The 23,803-nt window shown below is 37.6% G+C and overlaps 1 protein-coding gene across 12 annotated transcripts in view; it reads left to right on the forward strand.

Annotated features, from left to right (window-relative positions):
- The first annotated feature begins 779 nt into the window (after nucleotides 1-779).
- The window catches only part of ANKS1B (ankyrin repeat and sterile alpha motif domain containing 1B), a 1,094,885-nt gene continuing 1,071,861 nt past the window's right edge, over nucleotides 780-23,803 (forward strand). For all 12 annotated transcript variants that reach the window (XM_059402276.1, XM_059402278.1, XM_059402277.1 and 9 more), the window contains exon 1: nucleotides 780-939. In XM_059402276.1, coding sequence (XP_059258259.1) covers nucleotides 806-939 — 134 coding nt within the window. In that variant the 5' untranslated portion in view covers nucleotides 780-805. The remainder of the gene's footprint in view (nucleotides 940-23,803) is intronic.

Raw genomic sequence — 23,803 nt, forward strand, 5'->3', positions numbered from 1 at the left:
CCCCGCCACTCCCCCCCTCCCGACTCGGGACGGACCTACTGGCCGCACCTGCCCGCGCGCACACGCCCCCCGTACGCCGGCCGCCACGCGCGCCAGGCCTCAGAGCCGCCACCGGCGGACCGGGGCGTCCTCCCGCCCGCTCTGCCTCAGCCCCTGCGCCGCCGCCGCCGCCACCACCGCCGCCGTCGCCGCCGCCCTCGGCACGCGCCCGCCGCGGCTCGTTCGCACCGCCCTGTCTCTGCGTGGACCAGGGCCGCCCGAGCCGCAGCCGCCGCGCTCCTCTCCGTCTCGAGCCGCGAACGCCGCCGCCTAACCGCGGAGCCCGCCAGGCGCGGAAGCTGAGGAGAGTCGGGACCGCCGGCGTGAGGGTGCGCGAGCCGCCGCCGCCGTGGTGGTTCGCTGCGCTCAGGCTCCGGCGAGGACTGTCTCCGCCTCCTCTTCCTGCTACCTCCTTAGTCCTCAGCATCCTCCTCGCGCTCCTTATAAGCACCCCCTCGCGCCCCACCCTCGGGAACGAGGCCTCGGGAATTCAGGGGAGTGGCTGTGGGGGCGCGTCGCGGCTCCCGGCTCGGCCAGCCCCTCTTCCTAGACATGGTCTGATCCCCATTGTAAAAGCTGCGCCCCGAAGAGGAGGACAGTGGTGTTCCCGGCTTGGGGCTGCAGGAATCGCTTCGTGCTGAAGCTCTTGCATTATTTTAGGGTGGGGCGGAGAGGGCCCTGGATTTTTGGGAAGTGGGGGTGGGCGGGGAGGAAGACCGGGGGGGTGGGGGGGGGCAGGACTCTGTGAGGGAGCCGGTGAAAGACTATGGGGAAGGACCAGGAGCTGCTGGAAGCTGCCCGCACTGGAAATGTGGCTCTGGTGGAGAAACTCCTGTCTGGCAGAAAAGGAGGGATCCTGGGCGGTGGATCCGGACCCTTGCCCCTGTCTAATTTGCTAAGGTAAGGACGGGAACCAGCTCTGGGATTGCACACCTCGTTTTGCATTGTGATAGATCCGTTCTCATTCTCAGAGTTACTGCACCTGGTGGCTGCCAGCGATTCATTCTTAAATTAGGCAGGAAAAGAGACTGTGTGTGTGGAGAGGAGGCATGAGGCTCCTAGTCCGATTGATGCCTTAGATTCTTTGAGTAATTTGAAAATAGCCTTCCATCAATGCGTCAGTAGCTACTTTTCTGCGAGCTATGGTGCAGAACTTGTACATGTACTAGTGTTGCTGGAAGAAAATTGGTGTTCCACTCGCTTTTCACCAATATTTATGTATTTTTAGTGTCGAACCCAGCCTTTTTTGTCTATTTGAATGAAATTGGTAGAGAAGCTATTGCGTGCATCCAGTTACCCTGCAAAAAGCAACAGCCTTTGGTTGCTGTTATCTTCTCTTGCAGAAGGCATTTGCTGTGCTGGGGGTTATGATCCCACAAAATGAAGCAAAGGAACCTTCTGATGAGATGTCACCAGTACAGGGTGTGTGTAAAACTTGATGAGGCAGGTGAGGCAGCCCCAGCAGTACTTCCAGTTACCTGGACACAGCAGAGTGAAACTTGGTTAGTAGGATGACGGATGTCAGGTCGGGATCGGGATGGTGTATATGGAATATAGTAGAGGCCTTTTAATATGAAGATGTTGCAGGTGAGACTAATATTGCTTGGAGACTCTTAAGATGACATTTAAAAAAATGTCAGGGTCTTTATTCAGCAGAATAGCTGGGTTGATTTGCACGTTGGAAAAACTATGAACTTAAAAGTTGAATTGATGGACAAATTAAATAAGAGGGAAGAAGCCTGAAGGATATTCATTAGGTAAAATGCAAGGAAAGCTCTTTATAAAATTATGGCTATTCATTTTGCCCTGGATATTTTTGGAAGCATCAGTCTTCTTTGGAAGCATCATATCTTCACCCTAGAACATCTCTTAAGCAACCCAACTGTACTTGTAAAAATTTTAAAAAATCCAAGTGATTTTCTTAGCTTTTAAAAACTCCTGTGCCACTCTTGACAAGTGTTTAATACAGACTGCTGGATGATAACATTGTGTCCTTTACTCAAATTCTTTTATGTTGTAGAGGTTGGGCAGTGCAGTTAATTACAATATTGGCTAATAGAGAAAATGAAAACATCTGTATTAGAGTGAAATGAATTTAGTTGGCAAATAGTTGATGGATTTTAAAAAGCTCCATATGTAATCATCTATACTTGTTAATAGTGACATTTTATTGGAATGATGGTTCATGTCAGATCAGTGAATGTGGGACTTATTTTTTGTTGATCTTAGAAGTGATGACTCGTGTGTGTGTGTGTGTGTGTGTGTGTACTCTCTTGTTAAGTAATTTTCAATTTAAAATACAAATAGTTTACATATTTCAGATTATGGCTCTGATAATTGCCCTTAGTCACAGGTAATTTATATAAAAGCAGTTTATCTGGTTGTGGTTTTAAAGTTGCAGATAAAATAAATATGTTTACTAGTTGACTGAATTAGTTGTAAAAGTGTTTATGGCTAGAAACCTGTAATTTGCGAGAGGTTTGTAAGTAATCAGTTCCTTTGGAAAAACACTAAGGAATTCTTTGAGAACAGTGAGAACTTAAGTTAATGTTATTGAGATAAATGGTATTTTAAAAAGCCCATCTTTGTGATAGAAGTTAAAAATAAATATCTTTTAAATACTTTCTCAGTTGTGCCATTTAAAAAAAAGGATAGATGGCAAATTTTAGGAATTAAGATAAAATTTCAGAATTGTAACCCACAGCATAATTCTTGATTAAAACGTTTTCCCTTTTGCTCGTTTTGTCAGGTGAGAATGGTAGCTCTATAACAGAAATGTGCCTGGAAAACAAAACTTAAAATCATGTGTTCATTGGAGTAGTTTGAACCAAGTTGTAAAAGTTAAAATCAAAACCAGTAACCTTTAAACTTGAATCTATCTCATACAAAATAAACAACTAAAACAATGTCTCTGAAGAAAATCAGGGTTTAAAATGTATTCTTTGGATGATCCTTTGCATAAAATGAAATTTCTAAGAAGGCACATTTAATTGTTACTTTTTTTCACAAATGATTGTCATCAGAAATTTATTTACAGAATAATGGACAATGTGGCCCCTTCCTCTTCAAACATAATGACACTTCAACAGTTTTAAATACTTTGGAATAAATTGCAGAATGGATTTGCCACTACCTCCTCCCTGCCTTTATTACTTGTGTTGTGTAATAGTGTCAGATACTGTGCTAAATGCTTATGCATATCATCTCATTCAATTCTTCTATCAGCTTTAAGTGGCTGAGCCTCAGTTCACAGAAGGACTGAAGAGTTAGGAAGATTAAAGACTTGTCCAAGGTCACTTAATTAGCGATGGCAAAAATTTGAAGTTATGTGATTTAAATTTGCTTTTCCACATCTTAAAGTCTTACTCATTGAATCTGTTGGAATCACAAAAATTTAAGATACATGGCATAGTCTAACCAGAACTCTTTTTTGCTATGAATAATTTGATTTGAAAATCCTTAATTTCTTTCCTAAATTACAAAAAAAAAAAAAAATCTCATGACTGCCCATCGAGGGATCAGTAGATAAGAACTTTTCTTTTTTTTAAATTTAATTTAATTTTATTTCTTTTCAGTGTTGTAGAATTCATTGTTTATGCACCACACCCAGTGCTCCATGCAATATGTGCCTTCCATACTACCCAGCAGGCTCTTCCCATCCCCCCTCCTCTCCAAAACCCTCAGTTTGTTTCTCAGAGTCCACAGCCTCTCATGGTTTCTCTTCCCCTCCAGTTTCCCCCAATTCACTTCTCTCCATCTGCTCTGAAAATGCTTTTGTTGACATATTGCCTACTAAGAAGTGAGCAGTAGCTACCTGATGGGGAATCAGGTATGCTTGGGTGCATTTTCAGCAAAAGTAAGAATGATCTTCAATAAGTATAAAAATCTCTCTAAGTCTCACTGTCCTCTTCTATAAAATGGGAATAGTAATGGTACCTATCACATATTTGTAAGAAGTGAAATAGAAAGAAATGAATGCAAAACATTTACCACATTGGTGGTTATCATTAGTGTTATTTCTCACAGAGATTTAAAGCATTTGACTCTGTTTCCTAAGATCTTGATTACTAAAGTTTTGCTTCATAATGGACATAGAGTAAATTTCTTTAGTACAGTTTCCACTAGAATTACAGAATATGCAAATAAAATGGGGCCATTTATTCAACTTCTGACCTAGAGGAACATCTTTTACCTGTTAGTTATTCTAGTGTTGTAAAACCCTTAAATGACTAGGTCCATTCAGGGTTTTTTGACAGCTCTAATTAAAAAAATTATCCTTATATTGAGTTGAAATCCTCCTCCCTGTAATTTCCAACATTTGGTATTAGTTGGCAATGGAGTGTAGGTGAAGCTATATTTTCATGCTTCTCACTATTCTCTTTTTATTTATTTGCATATTCTCAAATTCTACAGTGACTCTCGTAAAGGTGATGAGCAGAAATGAACAAAATGCACCAATAACAGTTGACCAGAGTAAATACACTGGGACTTGACACACTGTTGAATTAAAAAAAAATAAAGTTTACAAAATAGCATTTGTAGTATGATCCTATTTTTTTTTAAGAAAATATAAGCACTTGTGAAAATTTATAATATGTATTAAGATGTATGGAATGATAAACACCAAAATGTAAAAAGTAGTCTTCATCTTTGAGGTAGAATTGTGGGTGATCTTTATTGTCTTTTTGCTTATTTACATTTTTCAGTATTTTAAAAATGAACATGTGTTATGTAATCAAAACATGTGTTATGTAATTAAAACATCACACAGTGAAATTATTATTTTTGTTATTGATTTAAGATGTACCTTAATACAGATCCGTTTTACTGAGGTATATAATGACATTGGCTCACATTAAGCAGATACTTAAAGCTTCCAGGTATTTTTGTCAATGACTTGTGAAGCGGTGGTTCTCCTATCATATTTGTAGAAGTGTTGATTGAACTTGAGTTATTCCTATTACATTTATTCTTCCTTGTTTAGCCTATACTTATAATCTAACTAGGTCTTTTTGATTCTTGAGTCTATCTTCCAGCATATTAACTTTATCCTCTGTACCATCTGTAGATTTAATAAGCATGTTTTCTATAATTGGAATTCAACCATTATGATATATCCCTAAAAAAACTTTCTTTAGCTTACTATGAATTTAAAAGTAGCAAACTTTATACATGGTATTTCTACCAGCATTGAAGCCATGTAATAGAAATCTCATTCAGCTACTTCTAATATACCTGTGAGAATATTTTGAATATTTTATCCATTGCTCTTCTGAATTCATGCTGTGTCCTGTTTATGACATTCTTTTGATCTATCTCTAGTAGTAAGTCTATAAATTCCACCTAAATCAGGCTACTTTATTATAGCTTGTTTACAATGGTAAACCATTGATGATGCCTAGTACTGATGCAAATTCCTTCTCCCTTGTACCTAATTCTTCTGAATACTTATACTCAATTAAAATGTCTGTTATGACCTCTGTCTTTTTGAAATTTCAATAATGTCCCAACATTATTTGTTTATACTTTTTGGTTTGAAAATGATTCTCCCTAGAGATGATAGAACAAAATAGAAGTTGGGAAGAATCAGATTCTTGGCATTGTTAGATATCACAGGAAATTCTCTTGCGGTCTAAAACCATCCACAGTTTTAGTTATTCTGTCAGAGCTTATGGTTATATTATCTGTTATAGAAGTGAACTTTTTTATGCCTCTCTTCTTTTTTTCAAACTTAGTTGAAAGAGACATTAATATTTTCCCAGGTAAATGCCTTTTTGTGTTTGTTTTCAGTTATATCTCTCTCTCATCCACACCTTTTGTCTTTAAAGAAATCTGAGCTCCTTAGAGCTCATCAGAGTACTCAAATTGAATTACCTCCTTCCTTTTCTCTCTCCACATTATATGTGAAGTTTCATTTTATTCAACATCTCTTATGAGACAGCCTCAAAATCTTTTAGTGTCTTCCTTTGACACAACTACCTTTTAATCTAAACAAAATAATTGCTATTTAGAATGTATATTGAATCATTTCTTTCTTGGTGAGTCTAGATTAAGAAATAATAAAGCAATAAAAAAGTTTTACAACTCAAATTTACTTGATTTTCTTAATAACTCAAAGGATCACATGTAAAGCATATTACAAATTCTTGTGGAACATAAAGTCCAGTTTTTTGGGGTGCCTGGGTGGCATCTGCCTTAGGCTCAGGTCATGATCCCAGCGTCCTGGGAAGCAGGAAGCCTGCTTCTCCCTCTCCCACTCGCCCTGCTTGTGTTCACTCTCTTGCTTTGTCTCTCTCTGTCAAATAAATAAATAAAATAAAAAAACAAAAAGAATCCAGTTTTCAAGACCCCCATGTGAAAAAGTAGATCTGTGGGAAGTAGGGGAAAATAGTCTCTACTCACCAAAGATATGTAAACCAGAGAGATTACAAATTTTTTCAGATTTATGATTCAGTTCATGAAGTTTTTGGTGATGGGTAAAAGGAGATCAGAGGCAACTCAGAAGTGTTGTAATTTTACAACTATTTGGGCTATTGTTGTTATTGGGACTCTGATAAGGTACTGACTTTCAGGGAAACTGCATTGGTTAAGTGGAATAAATCACAAACAGAGCAGTTAAACTGCATGAAAATGTTATATCTATAAAAATAGTCAAGTTGCAAGTGGGTTATCTATTTTAGATAGTAATGATGTTTGAAGCGGTGATTGCACCATTATGTTCAGGGAGCTGTGTCTGCCAGAGTGAACAGTGCCAGCTGCATGATGTGGAGTGAAGAGAGAGGAGAGGGAATTTTGTTATTGACCTCTTCTCTACTAAGCTATGTTTTCAGCTCCCTCATCAAAGCAGTGAGACTGATGTGTAGCAGGGAATTAGGACAACCAGCCAGTAGTGACTACTACTCACCCTGGCCATTCTTACATTGCCTAATTCCTAGTGTATCTCAGTGTATTCTTCAAGTCATGGAAGGGTAGAACAGATCTTCACTGACATTAATGCAGAAGCTTACAATATTCAGCATTGCCTCTATTGACTTTAGCAATTTAACCTCTCAGGTGACAGTAAATACAATTTGATTTGTTCAGTTGTGTACTGAAATAATTTGATTATGTATTTGATGTAATTTTGGAAAATTCTTTCAAGGAGCCTATTATAAAACGTTCATCGTGTGCATTTAACTAGAAATGGGAGCTGACTATAATTCAAATCAAGGGTTAGAAAAAACTAATTTTAGTCTACCGAACCTGAAGTTTATTTTTTTTTTTAACATTTACATGCATTTCAGTGTGTCTTTGGTTCCATTTTGAACATATTGCAGCGTAGCTTTAGTTAATTAAAATGTGAGTTTTGGTTATTCATCAAAGAATATTTTATATTTTAAAAAGCAGGAATTCACAGAGAGCATTCATCTGTGTTCCACTTCTTTCTCATGTATGTGATGACATGGTCAGCTACACCATATGGTAGGCAGAGGCACAATGCCAGTGGAAAACTCTGAATTTTCCTCTATAACACAGATCTAGGAATTCTTCTTAGAGTCCAGTTTTCTTCCTTTGCATCTGTAGAACAGGAAGTGAATTCTTCATTTGTGTTAAACCTGGGTTTGGCATGAAATTGTGTGACATTCGAGGGTGAATCAGAATATATGGTTAAAGGATAAATTTTGTTTTTGTCAGTCTCTTGTGCAGTCTCTAAAGAGTGTTCATCTCTGAATCTGTTTCTTAGAGATAGTGCTTCCTTTTTTAATAGCGTGTCTTCATTAATTTTATAAAATGGAACTTTGATTCACTTGTGTTGTCGTTATTTGGGTTCTACTGTCTTGTAGAGAAGCTTTATTTAAAGTGGTTAATTACTTCTAGTTAAGTGAACTGAGACATTTGGCCTAGACTTGTCACCTTCTTTGATCGAATTGAATCAAATCTTGACTAATAGATGTAGGCATAAACAGCTAACTTAATTTCTTGCAGCCTGCTTGATATTTCTGTTCCCCACACCACATTTCCTTTAACCCTTCCTGCCCAAATCTCTTTTTCTATAAAGAAAACCTCTTCTCCATTTTAATTACTACAAGTTCAGCCTGGCTCTAGTTTTTGTGCCAGTTGTCCCTCTCCTGAAGGGAAACTAATTTTGTGTGAGGAGTAGAGTTGGGAAAGGCTGTGTAGTGAAACATAGATTAAGAAGAACAAATATTGGGCTTTCCTCATGTCTAGTTTCCTGCCTGCCTTGGTGTTAATTTCTCCTCTAACCTCATGGATCAGTGCTCTTGTAACTTACCTAACTTTATCCTGCCTCCAAATACTATTTGTGGGAGTTGAAATGTGACTGCAGAGGTTTTTAGGAAGAGGAAACTATTTTAGTATTTTCATTTAAAGAGCAAATAAAACTTTAGGCTCAAATAGTAATGCTTTGGATCTCTTATTAGCGGAGCTGATGAAGTGCATTTTGCCAGATTTGCAAGAGAGATTGGTTAAAGGTGGTCATTTATTTTTCCTTCTTATGAGGTTGATGCTGTCAAAAGAGAAAGGGATTTGACTGAAGACATGAGAAATGGGATGGCATAGGGCTGGTGCTGCAAAAGCCTTTTCTTTTGGCTATTTATTTGGTCCCTGGAACTTTTTATTGGTATCTGTTATAGTAACACACCTGTCTTAGATATCAGCTTGTGGTATGTTGTTTGCCTATTTCAAGAAGTTATTCCTTGAGGTACATATTTATTGTATAATCAAAGATGACAAGTGTATGGAATAGAATTGTATAAGAGCTTTGACATCTAATGTAGTTTGAGATTCAAATTCTTTTAAATGCATTTTCTTGTTATTTAAAACTTCAGTATCTAAGTTATTCCATAAATGTATGTTTTACTGTACAGGGAAGACATTTGAAGTTATGACCCCTGGATCCTAATTTCATCCTTCCACATTAAACTTTACTTTTTTTCTTTTCTTTTTTTGGGGCTAAATTACTATTTAGCCACTTTGAGTCCTTATTTGGTACCTCTAGTAACTAATCTGCTTTTTAAATGTTTTATGTATCATATAAATATGCTAAATATAGTGTCTTTTGAATATATAAAAAACTTCTATATTTACTTACAGAATTATCCCTGTTTTGTATAGCTATTTTACTGTTAGTATAGGACACGGGAGTGAGTGGGAGTGTGTTTGGGAGGAGCAGCAGGAATTATGCAGAGATGTTCTTTGGCATGGTAAATTCCAGTAGTCGGGTACTCTAGGACAGAGTTGTTCCTTCTTTATTTGATTTGACTAATGACCAGAGTGATCTGTCACTCTGAAGTTTGATAAAAGCTTTGAAGACATAATCAGAGAAGGTGAAGAATTATGAATAATGGTTAAAGTAATCATGTAAGTTTTTTTACTGGTATGTTTTATGCTATGTATTAGGATTTTTTTTTTTTAAAGATTTTATTTATTTATTTGACAGAGATCACAAGCAGGCAGAGAGGCAGGCAGAGAGAGAGGAAGAAGCAGGCTCCCTGCTGAGCAGAGAGCCCGATGCGGGGCTCAATCCCAGGACCCTGGGATCATGACCTGAGCCGAAGGCAGCGGCTTAACCCACTGAGCCACCCAGGCGCCCCTGTATTAGGATATTTTTGGACCAAGTATTATTATTCAATAAGCCAACTACTCTCCAACTAACCCAACAAGTCAATCAGGATTTCATAGGGAACTGACATCCAAGAACAATGATAACAAAGAATTATCTCTCATTGTTATTTACAAATATTTCTTTTTTTTTTAAAGATTTTATTTATTTATTTGACAGAGAGAGAGAGATCACAAGTAGGAAGAGAGGCAGGCAGAGAGAAAGGGGGGAAACAGGCTCCCCGCTGAGCAGAGAGCCTGATGTGGGCCTCGATCCCAGGACCCTGAGACCATGCCCTGAGCCGAAGGCAGAGGCTTAACCTATTGAGCCACCCAGGCGCCCCTATAAATATTTCTTGAGTACATTGTGGATTCTAAAATTGAATGAGATCCTCTCCACCTAACCCCAAGTATTTGTAGAATAATGGAACAGGTATGTCAACAAAGAGTTAAAGTACAGTGTGATATTTATTGTAATGGAAGTACCAAATAATACAATAGGAATGTGAAGATAGAATTATTTAATTCTGTCTGGGAGAAGTAGTCAAGGGAAACTTCAGAAAAGAGGTGATTCTTGACTCTTACTGGATGAATGGGAGTTTGCCAGGCAGACCATCTGAGGGAAGGGCTTTTCTGGAGAAGGAATAGTATAGTCAATAGTAGTATGTGAAAATGTAGGATATAATTTGGAGTATTGTAAGTAGTTTGGTATAGAGCATGGGTAAGAGGCAAGTCTGAAGATTGAAGGACTTTGTGCTACACTAAGGATTTCTAACTTAATCCTGAGGAGCATGGTGATCCGTTGACTTTTTTCCCCCTCAAATTTTTGATATATTACTTATTCATTTATGATGATAACATGACTCTGTTCCAAATAATTAGGTAAAATGAAAAAAATCACTCCTAATTCTATGGCTAAGGCCCATTTGTTCTGGTGTGTATTTAGTATAATTGTTATTAGATAAAACATACATTTTGAATCCTGAATTTTTGCCTTAATAGTATATCATAAACTTTTTCTGTGTTATTATAAAGACTTCATAATAGTATTTTTAATGGCATCATTAAAATATCCCATTTAGGGATATCTGGGTGGCTCTGTTGGTTAGGTGTCTGCTTTTGGCTCAGGTCATGATCTCAGAGTCCTGGGATCAAGCCCTGCATCTGACTCCCTGCTCAGTGGGGAGTCTGCTTGTCTCTTTCTGTCCCTCACCCCTGCTCATGTTCTCTCTCTCTCTGCAAATAAATAAAATCTTTAAAAAAATCCCACTTAGTGCAGAATTTTCATAGACTTCCTACACCAGAATCAACCCTGTGGTTGTTTATTAAACATAGGAATTTTTTGGTCTCACCTTGGACCTACTGGGTGAGAATTTCTGAGTAAAAGTTTTGGGAATATGCATTTCATAAGCTTCCCTAGGTAATTGTTATATACACTAAAGTGTGAGAACCCCAGATCTGGTGTATTTATCTTAACTTAAATATTCTTTTAATGTAGATACTTGGATAATGTTTAGGTAGTATAGTAGTAGTATGATGAACATTGTCATAGAAACCACATTTGTCATAAATTATATTCTTAAGATATATATATATATATATTTTAAGATTTTATTTATTTATTTGTTTGTCAGAGAGATAGAGTACAGGCAGGCAGAGTGGCAGACAGAGTCAGAGTGAGAAGCAGGCTCCCTGCGGAGCAAGGAGCCCGATGTGGGACTTGATCCCAGGACACTGGGATCATGACCTGAGCCGAAGGCAGACGCTCAACCGACTGAGCCACCCAGGCATTCTACTTAGGATCTATTTCTAAAAGTGGAATTGCTTGTATTATTAGTGTCCCAGATATTATGCCAATTGCTTTACATGCTTTGTATCCGGTCTTCACTATAGTCCTGAAAGATATTTATTGTTAGCCTTATAATTATAATTAGGGGAAAAGAGCAGAAAAATTGAATAACTCGCCCAAAGTTACAAAGCTAGTGACAGGAGCAAGATTGAAATTCAGGACTTTCCAATCCCTGAATATCTTTTTATTGTGCCCTATTGCTTCCTTATTCCATAGGGATCAGTGTTTCTCCTGGGTTAAAATATGAAAATATGAGTATGTTTCCAGGAGCAAAGAGAAAATACATTTTCTGCAAAGTTACACAGTAATATATTTTAGCTCATACCTAATTTTCAATTATTTTTATTTATGCTCCTCATGTACTTTCACATTATAGGCAGTATTTTGTTTACATTTGTTTATTGATAGCACATGAGTGATAAGCTGGATTTAGTGTTAAAATAACTAAAGATGTTTTAGGATATTTGTCAGTCATCATTTTCTTTTTTAAGATTTTATTTATTTATTTGAGCAGAGAGCCCGATGTGGGGCTCGATCCCAGGACCCTGAGATCAGGACCCAAGCTGAAGGCAGCGGCTTAGTCCACTGAGCCACCCAGGCTCCCCAAGTCAGTCATCATTTTCTCCTTAAAACACGGTGGGACTGTTTTATCCAAGATTTTGTGGGTGCATAATGGTATCTAACTTCTTTTGTTTTCAAAGGTGGTTTAATAACTTGTCCATGCATGCCAAGTCTCCAGATGGGTGTGATTTATTTTTCCCTATTTCTTCCCTCATGAAAAGGAGGAAAATATAGTATTTACCATAGTTTTCACCTAATTTCATTTAACTTTTTGATTCATTTGTTCAAGCCAATAAATCTGAGCTCTTAGTTTTAACTGCTTCCATTACTAACTGAAGGATCTTGTCAAGTCTAGTGTTAGGCTCTGTATAAAAAGCAGGCAACCAGGCACTTTGTCCTTAGGAACCTTCTCATCCCCTGTTTTTGTTCTCCTCTGTCCTTTCGCTAAGCCTTTGTTCCTTTCTTGTTCTGAGACATTCTTTTTTTTTTTTTTTTTTTAACCTGAAACCCAGAATTCTCATTCAGTTTTATCATGTACAAATAAAAAATTTTCTAAATTGCCCCTTATTTCCTCATGCCATGGGTGTCCATTTTCAGCAACAGTGAATGGCATGGTAGAAAGAAGCAACAGAATGTAATGGAAGAAGTCAGAGTCTTGAGCTGGAATGAAAACTCTGCTGTTGAATGGACATTTGGTCCAGGGCAGGTTATTTAACTTCTTTGGACCTCAGTCTCCTGATTTAGAAGTGAGGATGATATCTATGTTGTAAAATTGTAAGGATTAAAGAGAATTTATATAAAATATCTAGCACAGGGCCTGTCATTTAGGAGGAACCCAAAATGTGTGGTTTTCTTTGTTATTATTATTACTGAGGCATTATGGCTGTCTAAGGAATAATTAGTATAAATTCATGAATGTCTTTATTTGATGTGAACTATGGGATATTTGCATTTTAATATGTAACTTCTTTAGGTACGTTGTCTTAAGTTAAATCTTTAATGATGTAGGCAGCAAGACAGGCCACTGGGGGTGATATATTTGCTTGGTCCTTCTCTGATCTCAGAGATAGTGATTACTTTTTTTCTGCCTACTTTTAGGAATAGTACTGGTCACCAGATATTTAGCATTAGTTTGTTATCGTCTACATTTTTCACAAAGCTAATTTGAGCATGCAGAGATTGTGTTCTGCTGGAGTTGTGCATGCTGTGTTATATATAATCCATGAGGTTAATGGTTTTCTAATAAGCTTATCATTGATATTTTCTTTATCTGGCTTTTTTTTTTTTTTTTAAAGATTTTATTTATTTATTTGACAGAGATTGATCACAAGCAGGCAGAGGGGGGGGGAGAGAGAGAGAGAGAGAGGAGGAAGCAGGCTCCCTGCTGAGCAGAGAGCCCGATGCGGGACTCGATCCCAGGACCCTGAGATCATGACCCGAGCCAAAGGCAGCGGCCCAACCCACTGAGCCACCCAGGCGCCCTTTATCTGGCTTTTTAAAGCATTTTTCGTTGACAGACATTTTGAGGTTGTGTACTATGTATTCAGCATGGTGATGGTGCTTTGGAGTATAGAAAACAGATTCTCTCCTCCAGGCAATTTGCAGAAGTTACACACATGAGATAATAGCTAGCTATATAGTAGTTTCTAATTTCATAGAGTACAAAAGCTCACAAAGTAAGCTTTTTCTTCTGATCAATCCAGTGTCAACATTTGGCTCCCATCTTCCATTATATATATGAACTAGATCTGAACATGAGTCAGGGTTAAGTAATTCTTTAATGGTTGGAGCTAGAACTTTAAGAAAACTAATTTTGATTTTTAAATAATCACATAGTTGTGGAAAAGCTAGTTTAGTTGAAGTAACTTTTCCTCTGAACCACCTGAGAGTAAATTGCAAACCTGATGCCGTCACCTAGGGATATTTTAGTTTGTATTGAGTTTATATTTCCTAAAAGCAAAGGTATTTCCCTATACAACCACAATACAACTACTAAAATCAGGAAATTAATATTGCTACATTATAACCATTAGACCCCATTCAAGTGTGGGGATTTGTCCCAATAATGTGCTTCACTGGAATCCAGTTCAGAATCATATTACATTTTGTTGTCACACCTCCTTAATGTTCTTCGGTGTGGAAGAGTGTCTCAGTCTTTCCTTGACTTCTATGATCTTGACACTTTTTAAGATGATAGGCCAGTTATTTTGTAAAATGTCCCTCAGTTTGGGTTTGTTTGTTTTTTTCTTAGGATTAGATTCACATTGTGCTCATGTTTGGCAGGAATATCACAGAAGGATGCTGTGTTCTTTTCATTGCATCCTATCAGGGGTTGCATGATTTTGATTTGTACAGTTGCTCATAATGTTCACTTTAATCACTTGTTTACTTGTTTATGTAGTGTCTGTCAGGCATTTGTATAGACAATTACTCCTTTTCCCTTTGTAATAACTATTTTGTGGGGAGGTATACTTAATTAGCTGCATATCCCATTCTTTATCACACTTTATTTATGTAAGTATGGACTCATGGTTTGTTTTTTGTATGGGTTTTGATGTATTATTGTCATTGTTAATTTTTGATGCTTAAATTGTCCCAGACTTAACCAGTATAAGTTCTTGAAGGCTGGCTTTTCTGAGTCATTCTTTGAGCATTTCTTTGATTTTGGCACCATAAAATGTTCCAGGACTTATCTTTCTCTGCCTCAGTTCTGGATCAGCCATTTCTCTAAGAAGCCATAGTTCTTTTTGTTGGAAAATGGTAAGTAGGTGATAACATTTGGATACTAAGTATAGTCATTAGTGAAAATATATATTCATACACAAAAATATGCACACTTACATCTATATCTACCTGTATTTATTGAAAATCATGGGTTTACAATGATGAGTCTAACTCCAGTCCAACTCCACAGTCATGATTCGTTTTGGTTTCTTCCCTTCCTACATTTGTAACTTCTTTCTCCGATAGTGAAAAACTTGATTTCTGTTCTCTTTAGTACATATACTTATTTGATAAATCCTCCTGTATACAAACAACAAATCCTCTTCTCTACTGCCATGTCCTCCCTGAGTCTATGTCTTCATTACCCAACTCAGGCTCTGCTGCTCATGTTAGCCTGATCTACACTGATAGCCTCTTGCCATTAACAGTCTCTGATACTTTATGCCAGTTCACATCTACAGAAGGATACCCTTTTTATCCTGCTTGGGATCTGACCCCCTGAACTGGGTCACCCTTGCATGTGGATGATCTCTTCACCCTGTTTGGACTCTTGACACCCTATGTCCGGATGTTCCCCTCTGCCTGACCACCACATGGATACCCTTTTCACCCTATTGGGGCTCTCACCCTCTCACATCATGTACCCCTTTATAGGGATGCCCTTTCCAACTTGCTTGGCACTGACACCCCATACTCAGCTGCCCCCAGTATGAATATCTCTTTCCTTGACTTGGGCTCTGTAAACTTCCCTGTAGGCACCGGCAACCTCTCTTTTCTCTCTGGTGTGGATGATTATTTTTTCCTGCCCTTCATAATAGCTTTAGAGACTAAATTATTCTTTTATTTTTAAAAAGACTTTATTTCTTTGTTAGAGAGAGAGAGAGAGAGAGAGAGCATGTGCACAAGCTGGGGAAGCTGCAAGTAGAGGGAGAAGCAGGCTCCTTGCTGAGCAAGAAGCTGGATGTGGAACTTGATCTAGGACTCCAGGATCATGACCTGAGCCAAAGGCAGAAGCTTAACTGACTGAGCCACCCAGGTGCCCCTAGAGATTGAATTGTTCAGGAAGAGAAGGGAAAGAGAAGGAAGGAAAAGAAGAGAGTGGAAGAGGAAGTGAAAGAAGAGAGTAACATATTTTTCTTCTTTTTATCTGTGATGATGATGATGGTAAAAAATCTCAGTAACCACCTGTTTCCTTGTGTTGAAAGAAAATTGGGTTATGGGCAATTAAGAATTCTAGCTAACATGAAGATTATGACCAAAGTACTGTGTGGCAGTTCTCTTGGCCTCCATTTCTTCCTGCATTTTGGAGGAGAGATGATGATATTTTGGTGGGTTGGTCACCATGTTGCCTTTTTTTTAAATGAGCTTCTTCTTTCATGTATTTTGTTATGGATATGTAGTAGGCCTCCAGATTGACTGTGAGAGAGAAAGTCTTTATATATTTTTTGCTCTGTTTAGCTGAAAGTATCATAATTGTCAGTGAAGTGCATTCTCAAGAATTTTTGTAAGATGATGATAATGCAAAAAAAGTTATAAAAGCACTGAGATAAGAACTGTCATTCACTGAGAAAGTTTAGTTTGCAGAATTTGGTAGAGATGAGGATGTTAGCAAGTAGATTTTTCTTGTTATGTGAATTCCTGCTATGATTTTTAAAAATTACTTATTTGTGTGTGTGTGTGTGTGTGTGTGTGTATGTGTGTGTGTGAGAGAGAGGGAGAACAGAAAGAGAGGGAGAAGCAAGCTCCCTGCTGTGGGACTTGATCCCGGGACCCTGAGATCATGACCTGAGCTGAAGGCAGACACGTAACCAACTGAGCCACCCAGGTACCCCCGCCCCCACTATGATTTTTAAGATGTCATTAAAAACATTATATCAGGAAAATGACTAACTATATTTTAAAATATGGTAAATCTACATAGGTCTTGTAAAAATCCTTATTGTGCCAAACGAACCAGGACAATAAGTAATTCATACTGGGGATTTCCCAGACTTTAAATTATTGCCAGGAATCCTTAATTCCTAGAAATAAATCTTTGAAAAGAAATTTCCAGGTAGCTCTTTAGTAAGTGTTTGATATCACTGAATAGTACTCTTCTTATTTGTAAAGAGCTGGAAACAAATAGTTTGGGAACATTGCAGAAATAATTCATTGGAGTTATATTCTGTATTTTTTATTTTATTTTATTTTTTTAAAGATTTTATTTATTTATTTGACAGAGAGAAATCACAAGTAGATGGAGAGGCAGGCAGAGAGAGAGAGAGAGGGAAGCAGGCTCCCTGCTGAGCAGAGAGCCTGATGCGGGACTCGATCCCAGGACCCTGAGATCATGACCTGAGCCGAAGGCAGCGGCCCAACCCACTGAGCCACCCAGGCGCCCCTATATTCTGTATTTTAAAAGACCATTCGTCTTCTCATGCCAAATTCAAGAAAAAATAACAGCTGGCAGTATTACCAGCTGCTGTTCTGCTTTTCTAGGTCTGAGAAGGCAAACTCAATGGAACGATGATCAGAATTTTGGTTTTACTATCTAAGAAGGGAGCCAAACAGGCCTAGATTTAAACAGCATACTTAATGTTCAGGATAACATTTATTTATTTATTTTTAACCTTCTTAACCTTTTCTTATAATTAGCAGCACCTCTAATAACGCATGACCTTTTTGCAGTATTTCTTCTGGTATCTTGGCTTTTTTTTTTTTTTTTAAGGATTTTATTTATTTATTTGAGAGAGAGAGAGAGAGAGAGCGAGAGCGCATGCCCCACCAGCAGGGGAAGTGGCAGGGAGAGGAAGAAGGAGGAGGAGGCTTCTGGCAAAGCAGGGAGCCCGCAGGATCATGACCTGAACCAAAGGCAGACATTTAACTGACTGAACCTCCCAGGCACCCCTTGGCTTTTATTTTTAAGGAATCCTTGGGTTTACACTTCACAGTTTGTGACATTCATTAACAGAACAAGGGACCGTATGGAATATCTATTCTACCTATTCCTGTTCTCTTCAATCCTTCCAAAACTCTTGAATCTTGAATTGACAGATACTATTTTCTCAGCAATATAATCCGTATTATTTCTGTGATAGAAAGGAGTTGAGGAAAGGAATCATCCATGTCTGATGTGACCTTTCTCTGAAGTCTTGCTTGCTTGCTCTTTACATTGAAATAGGGGTTTATAGGACTATTCAAGTGCATATATACATACTTATATATGTGTATGTATGTATAATCAAGGAAAACTTGAACTACCAGGAGTTAAGAAAGTTCTTAAGATGAGAAATCAAGGTGGCAGGGATCTGGGGACAGGGTCATATAGCATGTAATAGAAGCTGCTGAATCTCTTTGGGCTTAATCTCATGTTTGGGGGGAGGATGGGGACAAAATCTTAGAAAAGGGGCATGTGGAAAAAATTTTATTACCTTGACTATTTTATGAACTTCTTGAGAGAATACACCCAAACCAGAAATCTGTCTTCAACTTGCCTTTCTTACTTCCCCTTTGTCATGCTTCCTGTACTTCTTTAAAGAGCTAGAATACTGTGTGATACAATTGGGCACCTTATCCAAGGTGACAGTGACATTGATAGTGTTAAATAACTGCCAGGAAGTTTCTAATAGTAGTCACTCAAAATGAATGCTTACATTTTTCTTTTCACTTGTTATTGGCTTTGGGCATTATCTAGACTCTTACTGTTACATTTTTAAAAAATATGTATTTATTTTAAATTAGTGAGAAGTGCATATAGAAAACTCTTCTTTCTTTGACCCTTCTTCGTTGACTGTGGGCCAATATCAGAATTGAGAACATTAATCTAGACTTATAAGTTTATACAGATTCAGAAGTCCAAGGTTCTCCTGTTTCCTCTTTAGTTAACATTTCTAGGTTCCCTCTCTCTTTTCTTTCTGATTGCCTTCCATAATAGTTCAGCTGTTTTCCTTCAGCAACTCAGCTGTGTCAGCTTTCACTGGTAAACCCTGTAGCTAGAAACTAGAAAATACTGTGACAAAAGAGGAATAGTAATGTTAGGAAACATAAAGAATAGTAGGTTAAGAGAAACAGACATGGTTTGACCATGGTTTTCTCAAGGCAGTTTATGTGGCTGATTCAGCTAAAATACCTCTGAGGCTAGATATCTGTATTAGAAAAGTATATGGGAACTTTACCCTGGATAAATGGTCACAGGCTAGAAAATAAGGGTGACACTTAAAGTCCAGGGATTCAAGGGGCTCTACTTTTGGTTTTCAGAGCTTATTACCTTGGATGGGCTTGTGTTTTTAATCTGTCTTAGAAACATTATTTCCAAACATCCATAAATGTGAATCTTAATTCTTTATATTCCACATTTCTATACCATACATCTTGCTAATATTTCAAAAGTTTCCTTTTCTTTTTGCAAATAAAGTGCTCATTTTGGCTGTTTTCCAACTATGACAGTTGGTGGACATGCTTCAGTAGAGAAAAGGAAATTTTCCTTGCTTATCTACTCTTTTCCGTCTGCCCAAGATAATGTGTCTGTCAATTGTGACCTGATTTTGAAATAATTTATTAAATAGAGGGGTGCATGATGTTATTTAAAATTTTGGTATGACATTGACTTTAAGTCTTTTATAATAAGCTCTTTACTGAATTCTCTGGTGAGGTTTATTGCTCCTGGGATTTTAGAAATTTCTTAACTCCTTCAGTGAATTTGGACTCTGTTCAGTGTCAAGTATCAGTAATGTTTACTCAGGAAATTAAACCAGCTTGTCTATTCAGAAGATGAAGCATGCTGGGTTTTTTTTTTCTTTGCCATGAAAACATTATGTTGGAAATATATTAATTTTATAGATAAAGAGAAGGTCCTTATTAGTAGATTGCTTAAGAAAAGTGATAAATAAATGAATATCAAATAGTTATATTAGTTAAGTTTGCTTTCATTAAATATGTTGACATCTTTTCATTATATTTTGTTAAAATTCAATATATATGCAATAGATGGTAGTTTAAGGTTTTATTTTATTTTATTTTTTAATTTTATTTATTTATTTTTTATTTGACAGACAGAGATCATAAGTAGGCAGAAAGAGAGGCAGGGAGAGAGAGAGAGGAAGAAGCAGGCTCCCCGCTGAGCAGAGAGCCTGATGCGGGGCTTGATCCCAGGACTCTGGGATCATGACCTGAGCCGAAGGCAGAGGCTTTAACCCACTGAGCCACCCAGGTACCCCTAGTTTAAGGTTTTAAATTTGTAATCTTTTCAGTTGAAGTTGGGAGAGAAATCTAAAAGAGTTATATTTCTTTTAAAAAGCATGTTCCTTGGTTTTAAAAATTATTACTCCCAAATATATATCCTAAATCTATATCTCTATTTTAGTCCTCTCTCCTATACTGCAGTCTTGTTTTTCCCAGTGGTTTATTGAACATCATCTTTAATGGAGTTATGAAACTTGAAATGTTCATTATTTTTACCCATAGGTCTGCTCTACCACGTGTATGACTCCTTTGTGTTAATGGAGCTACAGTGCACCTTCATTTGTTCTAGAAACCCTAGAGCCATCTTTGATTCTTTCCCTTCCCACTTACATCCATTTGGTATGACTACTTCCAGTATTAGTCCTTCTCACCCATTCATTCTTCTGCCATTAGAGGAATTATTCTAAAACTTTTTATTCTCTGACTTACAAATCAGTGGCTCTCTAATGGACTTGATTCCGAATACACTGTAATATCATTTGAAGCCCTTTATGATTTGGCTCCTCCCTACCTGCCTCATTTCCCATCAGTCCCCTGCAGCAGCATCTTTCAACCATACCTGATTCCTATACTTAGAATTGTCAGTAGGCATCATGTGCTTTCTGCTTTTGCTCTCCTTGGAATACATGTCTTTCCTGTGTGTGCTCAGTGAAGCCCTTTTTATATTCCTAGACTCAACTCCAGCATAATCGTCTCTTCTGGGAAGCCTTACCTGATCTCTATCTTTGAATCCCCGCATTTGTAGACACCTCTATTTTTAGCACTTAGAATACTGGATTGTAATTATTTGCATGTTTGGCTTCCCTCTAGACCCTGGTGTCCTTCAGGCCTGAAGTTGTGGCTTAGTTGTCTTTTAAAGTGCTAAACGATTGTTACTATTTTATGCCTAGGACATATAGGCATTCCAAAAACTATTAGTTGAATGACAAAATGAGTGAATAACTGTAGAACATTACATGCTATATCTTTTTGGACTATATCTTTGGGAGCAATTATTGACTGAGAGAGAGGTTTGATTAGTAACCTTGGGGCTGAGAAAAATTTAATCATTTGTTAGAGCAACTATTGCTAGGCACTCTTCCTGTTGCCATAGTTTATGGGACATTGAGTTAGTTCACAGGACATTGAGATATAGAGAAATTTAGTAACGGGGACAAGTAAGTTACTTGACTAAGTAAGCAGCGTAGTTGGAATTGGAATTAAAAATTCCCTGACTTAAGAGCCAATGTTCTTTTTTCAGTGCTGGAAAATTATCAGAGCTAGAGTTTGGGGGAGGCACTTTAAAATGAAGCAAGCAGTTTTTAGGGTAAAGTCCCATTTGAAACCATAACTTTTTTTTTGCTATAGATTCCAGAAATATCTAGGAGATACTACAGGAGAGGCAATGTTAAGTTCATGCTCTTAGTAACTTTGAACCTAAATGAAAGAATGAGTGAAGAGATAATGAAGTGGAGGGAGCTAACAAAAATTAATCAAAACAAGGAGAAAGAGTTAGTAATAAAAATCAGATTACAGTAAAGGGAATGCTAATATTCATTGAATATCTACTGTATGCTGGTCTTGTAGATTTATCTTCTCCTCATCAATTGTCACAGCAAACTTATGAGATCAGTATTATTTTCCCCATTTGCATGTGGTTGAAGTCCCATGGATACTTTAGATTTAAAAGAGGTTAAATATCTTGCTCAAGATAATGTAGACAGGGCTCATGGAGCTTAGGTTCAAACCCAGTTCTATATGATTCCATCTCGTGGGGAATGGAGATAAATTTCCTTTGTACCATCAGATATCTCAGTGCAGCTGAACTATGAATCAGTCATTATAATGAATAACAGGTTTTATACAGAGGAAAAATCAGTTTAGCCAGGTGGATCCTTTGTGCTGGCTGAATTGATAATTGGTTATTTCTATACATTTGGAAGGAGTATAAGATAGTTATGATGTCTTTTCTTGGGAATTCTTCCTATTGCCTTAACATTGAGAGAAAGTATCAATCAAATATGATAAACTTTAATAATCTATAAGGCACAAACATTGACCAATTAGATGGATTCTTGCTATAAACATCTGGGGAGGCTGCACTGTAGCCCAGTATCAGTCTAGTGGGCTAGATCAGACAAGTGGACTAGAATTGTTTAGAGGCTCCATTATCTGTAAAGCTGAGAAGCAAAAAAAATTTTTTTTAATCATGTGTTGTATGGTAGAATTATTCTAGTACCAGATTAATTTGTTATATATGCTAAACGAATTAGCATTTATAGTGAGAGTGACATTTAAGAAAAAAGAAAGATGTTGTAGAATAATGAAAGTCTCATTTACGTGATATACCTACTACCTTGCCTAAGACTCCAGTAAAGCTTTACTAGTTTGATATTTGGTTTCTCATTTATCCATCTGCTTATTCATTTTGCTCATTTATTCACTCCATATTCTTTGATTTTAAGACTGTTATTTCTGTCAATTCTGAGAAAGGATTTTTCTTTTTAAGCTATAGAATATGGATAATCTGACTGTAATCAGTTTAGGTATGAATTACTTATTTACATATCTGACTTCTGTACTAAGCTCTAAGCTATTTAAGGGTAGGGACAATTTTTTTTTTTTTAAATCTCTCTGCCCTCCAGTGCCTAACAGAGTACTTCATTATATATTTTGGTGACTGAATTAAAGAACTCAGAATTCAGTCAGCCTAAATGTATGTTTTTTGCAGCTCAAGCCTGCAGGTTATGAGTTTCATATATTCCTTCAGTGACCACGTAATGAGCTCTTAAAACCTGTAAATCGCTGTTTTAGAGATAGGCAGTAGACCCTAAGATGACTACAGAGAGGAGAGATTAAATGCTGGGACCCCATAGACAGGAGAAGATCTTTTAAAGGCTGCTCTGTTGTGTAGTGTCATATCATACTGTTACCCTGAGTTGTAGGGAACAATAGATGATTGAGATTGGTCCGGTTTGTTTGGGCTCAGACTCTGTAGAGATCCAAGTCCAGAAAACAAAGGATTAAAGTCTGCATTTTCTGTGGTGAGAAGCAAGCCAGGGAGTTTGGGAACCAGGTGGAGGTAACAATGTCTTATGTCTCTTAGGTGGATGTCAGGAGGGAATTGAGGATCTGAGGACCAACGTTATCATAGCATTTCTGGGAAAAAAGGCAACGTCTCAATGGTGAAGGCAGACAAAGGGCCTGGAAACGCAGTAGGTCAGATACCAGCAGGGAGAGGGAATAGGAAAATAAATCCTTTAATTAATAAAAATCCAGGCCTTGTTAATTTTTGGTGTTTTATCCTGATCACATGGCATCACCTGCATTACATCTGCTGAGCAGCTCTCTAGTATTGTAGTCACTATGGGGACTTAGCAGGGTTTTTCCTAAAATTGGGCAATGAAGAGCTCAACATGGAAGCCTAAAAGTTAAGGCCTAGTTGAGAAGAAAGTTGAGAAGAACCTTCAGAATAGTTTGATCAAGGAGAGATTCCTTGTCACTTGCCTTCTGTATTCCTGCCCAGGTTTCTCTCTCTCTCTCTCTCTCTTTTTTTTTTTTTTTTGGTTTCTCTTTTTCTTAAACAGGAAACTGAAAAAGCCCAGAAACCTTTCCTTGACCTTACTGTATTCTGCTTGCTTATCTCAGGCTTTTTCTCTTCATCAGATTATTTGAGAAAAAGAAGAACCAAATACTCCTTTAACTTCTGTGTTCTTAGATTATTGAAACACACCTCTTAAACTTCGTCGTTATGTTCTTGATAACCAATCATATGGTACCCCCATCCTCATCTTTCCGTGTTTCTCAGCAACATTTGATATTTTTGACTGT

This window comes from Mustela nigripes, chromosome 6 (genome assembly GCF_022355385.1).
Source record: "Mustela nigripes isolate SB6536 chromosome 6, MUSNIG.SB6536, whole genome shotgun sequence".
Taxonomy (NCBI): domain Eukaryota; kingdom Metazoa; phylum Chordata; class Mammalia; order Carnivora; family Mustelidae; genus Mustela; species Mustela nigripes.